Source organism: Pseudophryne corroboree, chromosome 11, assembly GCF_028390025.1.
Source record: "Pseudophryne corroboree isolate aPseCor3 chromosome 11, aPseCor3.hap2, whole genome shotgun sequence".
Classification (NCBI taxonomy): domain Eukaryota; kingdom Metazoa; phylum Chordata; class Amphibia; order Anura; family Myobatrachidae; genus Pseudophryne; species Pseudophryne corroboree.
In genome coordinates this window covers 227,052,178-227,060,860 of record NC_086454.1, presented here as the reverse complement: position 1 = coordinate 227,060,860, position 8,683 = coordinate 227,052,178, and the positions used below count along the sequence as shown (strand labels likewise).

At 37.0% G+C, this 8,683-nt stretch overlaps 1 protein-coding gene across 1 annotated transcript in view; it reads left to right on the top strand.

Moving 5' to 3' along the window:
• The first annotated feature begins 2,962 nt into the window (after window positions 1-2,962).
• IRX6 (iroquois homeobox 6) overlaps window positions 2,963-8,683 on the top strand; it is a 46,354-nt gene continuing 40,633 nt past the window's right edge. The window contains exons 1-3 of the mRNA XM_063944221.1: window positions 2,963-3,034; window positions 3,804-4,058; window positions 4,452-4,561. Of these exons, the coding sequence (XP_063800291.1) occupies window positions 2,963-3,034; window positions 3,804-4,058; window positions 4,452-4,561 (437 nt within the window). The remainder of the gene's footprint in view (window positions 3,035-3,803; window positions 4,059-4,451; window positions 4,562-8,683) is intronic.

The window sequence follows — 8,683 nt, the reverse complement described above, 5'->3', positions numbered from 1 at the left end:
ACAGTAGAAAGGTCCACGGGATCAAAATGTTAACACAATTTTCTATTTATTTTTTGTTATTTTGTGTTTTTACATTTTTCCCCCCAAATTTGTTGAAATTTGTCCCTGCACGGACTCACTTCGCTTGCTATGCGTCAAGCTCAGTGGCTTGCTCAGCTCCGCGAAGCTCGCCACAAGGTTACAAAAGGTAATAGTTTATAACTTGTATAGTACAGGTTGAGTATCCCATATCCAATATGCTTGGGACCAGAAGTATTTTGGATATAGGATTTTACCATATTTTGCAATAATTGCATACCATAATGAGATATCATGGTGATGGGACCTAAGTCTAAGCACAGAATGCATTTATGTTTCATATACACCTTATACACACAGCCTGAAGGTCATTTTAGCCAATATTTTGAATAACTTTGTGCATTAAACAAAGTGTGTGTACATTCACACAATTCATTTATGTTTCATATACACCATATACACACAGTCTGAAGGTTATTTCATACAATATTTTTAATAACTTTGTGTATTAAACAAAGTTTGTGAGCCATCAGAAAACAAAGGTTTAATTATCTCACTCTCACTCGAAAAATTCAGTATTTTGGAATATTCCATATTTTGGAATATTTGGATATGGGATACTCAACCTGTACATGGGAAAAAAGTTGTAAAAGCATGAAAAATCCATAAAAAACATGTGCTGACCTTTTCAGCCTGTTGACCTTCACTGTTGGACTTTTGACCCTGTCGAACTTTTGACTGGCGACCATAAGCTGTTGACCTAATGACTGTCTAGTTTTTTAACTGTCTATATATCATCCACCTCCCCCCAGCTACTGATCACATCATCATCATTAATGATCTGCAATGATGGCGACTGTCACACAGCTGTCAGCGGCTGCCCACAGTTCTGGATTGCTTTGGATAGACCAGACTGTCATCAATTCAAGAGGCATATGTGCTGTCTGCGGGGGGTGATCTTGCGAGTGCTGCGGATAGGGGAGAGGGCCTCTTTGAGTCCTTGGATCAGTCTATCCAACACTACCCAGACTGCAGGCTCACTGGTGATGGATGACTGTAGTACTGTTCAGCAGCTGGACCTAAAGAGTTTCACTGTCATAATTGTCTCCATTTCTGTTGCACTTTGTATGATCTCTTTTGCTCAGCAGTTGCAAGGCCGGCTATACCATTAGGCAGCTTTAGACGGCGGCCTAGGGGCGCCACTGGATTAATCTGACATAAAACTGAAGGATGTCTATGTATGCAGCCTCCTCCTTTTACACTGCACTGGCTGCTGCTGCAGGTCTAATTCGATGCAGCCGCCGCTGCTATCAGGATGTACCACATAATGTCTCAGCGCTTCCTACTTGCTGACACATGTAACATGTTGGAAAGTGTTATATGTTGGAAAGTGAAAAAATGAATAGTTCTTGGTAACAAGTAACACACAAAAGACATTTTGCAAATTGATTTCTCATCTAGACGAAAATAATATCTATATCTTATTGGAACATCTCTGTAGCGTAAAATATGGCACTCCTCTCTATTCCTGCAGAACAAACTACACACTGTACACTACCTAATCTGTCTCCAGAACGTAAGATGCTTGAAACAAGGACATTTTCATTTCTTAATTGATGCAATTACCTAGCAGTGGTATTAGGCAGATTGATCTCTTGGCAGTCATCAATCACTCTACGATTGACCTGCGAAATGTTGGGGCATTGTCTAGCTTTATGGATAAAACAGATAACTTTTAAGTAATTAATAAAGAAACTAGTTGCTGCAGCATAACATTTCAGCACTTTATATGAATATATTATTGATCATTCTACTTGCCTATTTATATAAATTTATCATATTCATTATAACTAGTTCATAATCTGCAGTAATATCTAAGGCTTTTTTCGCTTTTTGTGCTGTATTAGATAGATGTCTATAGTTGGAGTTCATAATCTCCTTTACAGTATTTGCCTTTCATGAGCACTATTAAATGTAAGCCAAGAATGAAGACTGTAATAATGCAGTGAAATATCATGATGTGAATTAAATACACAATAGAGAAATTTTTCACATGAGACGGAAAAGACAGGTACAGTACAGTAGATTTTTATGCATTGCTTTGTGACAGGTAATATATTAACTCATAAGAATTGTTTGCATAATTAAAGTAATAATGCTGAAAAATTATCAGAAGTGTGCAAAGATATTCAGAATACCAAAATGAACTGAAATTGGAAAATAAATAATTGCATCTGGACTTTGGGCAAGCAGGTTTCCTTGTACATTTTAACATTCACATGTCAACTTCTATTTTCCACCAGGGGATAAAACAACAGATTTGGAATTGTGTTTATTTCGAAATATGAAGGTAAAGCTTCTGAAGTTGTTCAATTTATATATTCTGTACAAACAGAAAATGTTTATTCATTTGATGACTATAAGGCAAAAGGAGATGACATTGGCTGAACTGTGTGTCTGGCTTAATATTTAACCCGTTGTTGTACCTAAGTCGGCAATGAACTTTGCCACAATACATAGCAATCACCTCCCTGGTGCTCATGGGGTTAAAACAACATGAAACAAATTTGCAGTGTATCTTGAAATATCAGATGCAGAATATGATTGGGATCCTGTCCTGTCCTGGGCTTTGGGATTACTGTGACGTAATTTTCCTCCTGGTCCATGGATGAATGCTAAAGAACTATAGATAATCAAATAATACAACAAGCTGCCTTCATATCTTGCAAGATTTATTCTTTTTTTTAAACTCTTGTCTGATAAACTGAGTATTCCTGATTTATTATTCTGACAGGAAGTCTAACCTCTTTGTAGCATTGTCCAGCAAGCTGAAGATGCTTTTCTTGTTAAGTGCAATCATATATAATTAAGTAAAAAGCCTAGACTTGGGATGTGCATCTGATTCTGCTTTGCTTACGACTGATCTGCGAGTAATCTATTGTCTATGGTAATAAAAAAATCAGGAGCAGAGATGTCATTTTCACAGTTTGGATATCCGTATAACGGGAACTCTCAGGTAAGTGGTAGTACTCTGCTCTTGTTCATCAGCCCTATTATACAGACATGCGGAACATCATTGCATGATAAGGAGCCCTCTGTGCACTTTTCTCCTGCATTTAGAACAATTTGTAGTAAATAATCATTGTCTATGATTATATAAAATTGGACATTACAATTTATATGCATTTAGAATATTACAGCTCTACTGATTAATTTACTATTGTTTTATGCTAAACTGTATTGCCTTTATTAATATTCCTTTTATAGTTATAGAATTTTTAAGTTACACATACATACATACATACATACATACATACATACATACATACATACATAAATACATACATATATATATATATATATATATACTGTATTTATTTTCCAACATACAGTCATACAGACAATATGTATAGTGTTTAAATCTCTCTTGATTTATCTCATTCCCAACTATGTTTTGGATACATATTTAAAATTGTAATGAATGTTCAACAATTGAAATGTGTTTGAGCTTGGCAAAGAATCTTAGTAATACCCAGTATATTTAAGTGGTCAACAACAAAAATGTATTAAAAATCCATTTATTTCAGATGCATGTACATTTAAAAAACATTATTAATAACTATGTGATGCTTAAACAGTGAGTTAAATTGCAATAGTGCCAGTACCATGCTCTGTAATATATACAGTATGATTACTTTATGTGTATAATAAGAATTAATTTTTAGAACTATACTTTGCATTTTTATCCATGAGCTTCAGTAGATTTTGTGCTTTTCTGTCTGCAGTATTTGGTTTCAGCAAATCCCAGCACAATGTGTTATGATCCTACTGTACCCAGATCTCTGCCTGAGGTCTCTGTCACGTCTGCCCAGACCCCAACCATCTGCTGTCCTTCCTATGAGAACAGGTTGCTGGTCAGCACAAGGACTGATCTCAATGCAGCTCTTGGGGTGTATAATTCTCCGTACACTACTGCAAGCCCAGGCTATACAAGTTATCTCCCTTGTAGCACTGACCCAACTACGTTATATCCCACCTTGGTGAGTAACATGGAATCTGCTAGTATTTAGCTGCACATTTCCCTCCCCTGACTTACAAGATTCTATAAGACATGCCAAAGCTTTTATACATGTTGCATTTCATTAATCAAAGGAGCAATAAAGACATTTCTTAGTTCCTTCTTGTGTTGCGGAGTCCTCTTTGTTTTCCAAATTAACCCCTGTACTTTCATTGGGAATCCAGTTTTACCACTTTTGTGCAAAAGAGAAAACTAAAAGCCACATGATTAAATTGTTACATCTTTATTGTATATTAGTCTATTACAATGATTTGAATTTTCAGTTTTGAATATTATTTTATAATGTTATTTGTTGAATTGAATGTAGAATTGTATGTTGATTGTTAATATAAAACTCTTTTTTTATATGTGCAAGACCTCACAGTATGAAATGAAGGATGGTACCAGTTCCCTGCACCCAGGGATAGCTCAGCCTGCTGCATACTATCCATATGATCACTCCTTGGGGCAGTACCAGTACGACAGGTAAAATTCCCTTTGATCAATAAGAATAACTAATGTTCTGTCTGTGATGCTGCAACAGACATCAAACCACACCATTTCCAAGGGACTAACGCTACATAAGATGAATCCCAAAACAAGCATACTGTATAACAGAAATTTGTTTTTATAATTTTATCAACTAAGTAAGCCCTATTGTAGAATGTGAATGCAGAATAATAGGAATGTATTACATTTATTAGGGTATCATGAAATGTATTAGCTTCACAAATGACATACTGTATATTCTCAAAAGGATCAATAAAAACATATTGATTTATTTACTATTCTAACCATCACTTTTTCTGAATGATGTAAAGCTGGATACACACTATAAGATTATCTGTCCAATCTTTCTAGTTGGAATGAAAATCTGGTAATGTAAGGGAGCAAATGACAATCGACAAAATAGTTAAATCCATTTTATTTAACCAGTTTAACCAAAGAACCATTTTTGCCCATACTGTGGCTTTTGGGAGCAAATGTTTGATTGTCATTTGCTCCAATACAGTATAGTACATTATCAGATTTTTGCTCCAACCAGAAAGTTTGGACAGATAATCTTAAAGTGTGTATCCAGCTTTAGTTTACATTTTTGATGATTTAGCGCACAATTATCAGACAGGTTATTTTGATTAATTACTTTTAAAATCATAATCGAAAAGTAGACAAAATTAACTAATATGCACTAAGATAAAGTCATTTTAAACCAGACTATTAGACAATTAAGGCAAATCAGTGGACAGGGTTATCAGGAAAATAATTAAAAATTACTCTCAGAAATCTATGCATCATCTATCTATTAGGGATGTGGTGAGGTGCATGGCTCAGGAGGCACTGGCTAGTTCCCGAGCCTGATTTACACACAATATATGAGCCAAAGGGTTCATGTGGGCATTATGCAAAGATGCAGCAGTTTATACTGCTGGAAATTTGGTGAGTTTTGATTTGAGATGTCTGGAAAAGACAGGCAGGGGAGACACTGCTTCTCCTGCCATAGACTTTATACTCCACAGTTTTGACTTTAAAAATTCTTGGAATAATACGAAGACGATATTTCTAATATATTCTTTGAATTTTTCATATACTTTATATAGTTAAAACTCTAAATGTTATTATGACAGAAAAGGTTCTGCCTCACCTGCCCTACCTCACTGCATGTCACTGTTATCTATCTATTTATCTATCTATTTATCTATCTATCTATCTATCTATCTATCTATCTATCTATCTATCTATCCATCTATCTATCTATCTGCCATGTTCAGTATCTATTAATAAAAAAAAACCTGTATTTCAACACATTACAGAATTACTGTATGGGTCTTACCTTATTACACCAAAATAAATCAGGTAGATACTGTATAATTCTGTTTGATTAATATTTTGGAGAGCTGTAACTGGAAATATCTCTGTCTTTATCTAATTTATTTTAATATTACACACATTCAAATCCATGAAGGATATTTTTATTAGAAATGAGGTAATCAGTGGACCTAGTGTAGTTGTCCCCCTCGCTGTTGTGGGATATGATGGAGAACATGTGGACCATGATGGAGAACTTGTGTTATGGGACATGATGGAGTCCATCACATGCCTCATAATTTGCTCACACACCTACAGTATCTAGCCACTAGCTGAGTGTCATAAATAAGATAGGAGAGGAACAGACAGGCTCCATCTCATGTGATGGGGACAATGGCATGAGGAACCCTCTCCTCTTTAACACTGAAAAACTCAAATGCCATGTTTGAGAAAATTGTAAATTCCAATTGAAAATTAAGTGAAGTATCCAAAATCCAAGTTAAAGTGTTTAGTCCTTAGGTCTAATACAGTAAGCAGTAAGTTATCAAGTGGCAAAGACACATGGAAAGAGGTGAAATAGCAATGTCAAACATTGGCTCACGCGGGAGTCGAACCTCACAAAAACACCTCAGTTGAGAGGAAAGTTGTTCCATTTAAAAGTTAAACTTGTAATATTTACCTCCTTTATGGACCGATTTTAATGAAATTATAAATTTAGATCTTTGGCAAGGAGCTCTCAAGGCCCATGCAGGAAATAAAACAATCATTTTAACCTCTTACCCCATTTCATGTTAACCCCATTTTTTTCCACTCTAAATTGGTGAAATTTTTCAAAAACCCTTAAAACACTTTGTAAAGATTTAAAAATGCACCTATATGCCAAAAAATTATGTTCTAACTCAACAAACATAGAAGATACGAAAAGTTCTAGAAATCATCCCCAAATTCAGATTTGTAACTTTTAGTGTTTATAAGGACAAGGGGGAGATGTACTAAGCAGTGATAACAGTGGAGAAGTGAGCCAGTGGAGAAGTTGCCCATGGCTACCAATCAGCATTGAAGTAACATTTATAATTTGCATACTATAAAATTAAACACAGCAGCTGATTGGTTGCCATGAGAACTTCTCCACTGGCTTACTTCTCCACTCTTTTCACTGCTTAGTACAAACCCTCGAAAATCCTATAAACCAAAACCAAGTCTATATTTCATCAGGCCTAAGAAATATTGAGGAATCCATGAAAACACATTTTACCCCTTTTCACCCGCTTAGAGGTTGAATTTAGAAAAATTCCTGCTTAGTGGGTGCTTACATCATAGAAAGAATATACTCCCTGAATTTCATGTTTCTAGGCCTGGGGGTTCGTGTTGGGTGTTGATGAGTAAGTCAGTCAGGACATTTGTTTTTATATGTTAAGATTTACTGATGTAAGATGTATGTTTGTAGGTAAATTCAGGAGGTGTTTAAATAAAAACTGTATTGTAACAATAGAAATTGATGCAACTTATTCATATATTTCACAGATGCTTCACACATAGGGAAATCATACAGAATTATGTGAACTATTTATAACAATAGTATTATATGTACATAAAATGGAAAAAAAAAGGCATGGAGTCCCCCGCCCCAAAGTGTAACCAGCACTGGCTCATGAGCCAGTCCTGGTCTTGGAAATACAGGGGAAAAATGCATAGGTGTCCCCCTACCAATCAGCATCGAGCTCAACCATCGGCACCTATAGTCCACCTGCAAAGGAAATCACCAGGAAAATGGCATGGCGTAATTTTCCCGGTATTTCACACATGGGCACTAAGGAAATCACTGGAAAAATGTTCATCACGCCATTTTCCCATAGACCATAAGCATGAACACCAGACTCTGGAACAGCTCTAGGGTTACCCAGAGTGCCCAGCAATACAGCCCTGTCGGTTAGAGAGGAGGGGGCCCAGTTGGAACCTGCACAAGGTCCTCCTCTCTAGATGCGCCCCTGTCTCTCTCCCTGTCTGCATAATCTCATGCTGGGAGACAATATGCAAACTTGTTGCCATTTTACAAGTGTATTGAAATGCTGCTGATTACACTTGTATAGTGGCAAGCAGTTTGCAGACTGTCCCATAATCCCAGAGTGAATACTGAGACCTCACAAACACAGAAAACGCTGAGCGGGGAGCCAGCAGCAGCAGCCAGCATGGTAACTATTTTGGGTGTAATGGGCAGTGTGGAAGATTTAATGGGGGAAGATGAGAGTGGTGCAAGCTCCAGGTGTCTGCAGGTGCATAACATGGGGAGTGTTTTCCCCACACTTTATTTCTCAGGTAGCCCAACTGGTAAAAATTCCCCTGCTGCCCAGCACTGTGGCGTATCCAATAAGTTGTGCTGTGCTGTTTCTATGTGAACATAAGTGCAGTGTATCTTTAAGATACATCGGACTGGAGGGCAGAGCATATTCCTCCACCAGTATAAAAGGAGATGTGTGCTGTTTCCAGGGGGAACAAATGTCAATGAACAGAGTGGACAGTGGCTACATGTTTGATATTGGTCTTTTTCTGTAACCAGCAAGTATGGCAGTATCTGGGTAACACTGCCAATTGTGTTCAACAAGCAAGTGGGGCTGGTTGTCTGTGTCCATCCAGCAAATGTGCAGCATCTGAGCCACTCTTAACCACTTGCTTGGCATGGTCCCATCAGATGCAACCATGCCTGCAAGTGCTCTATCTGACCTGGTCGCACAGGATGCGACCAGTCAGATAGAGAGTGTTAGCAGCGGCAGGGAAGATAAACTTCCCTCCGCTTCTGCTATC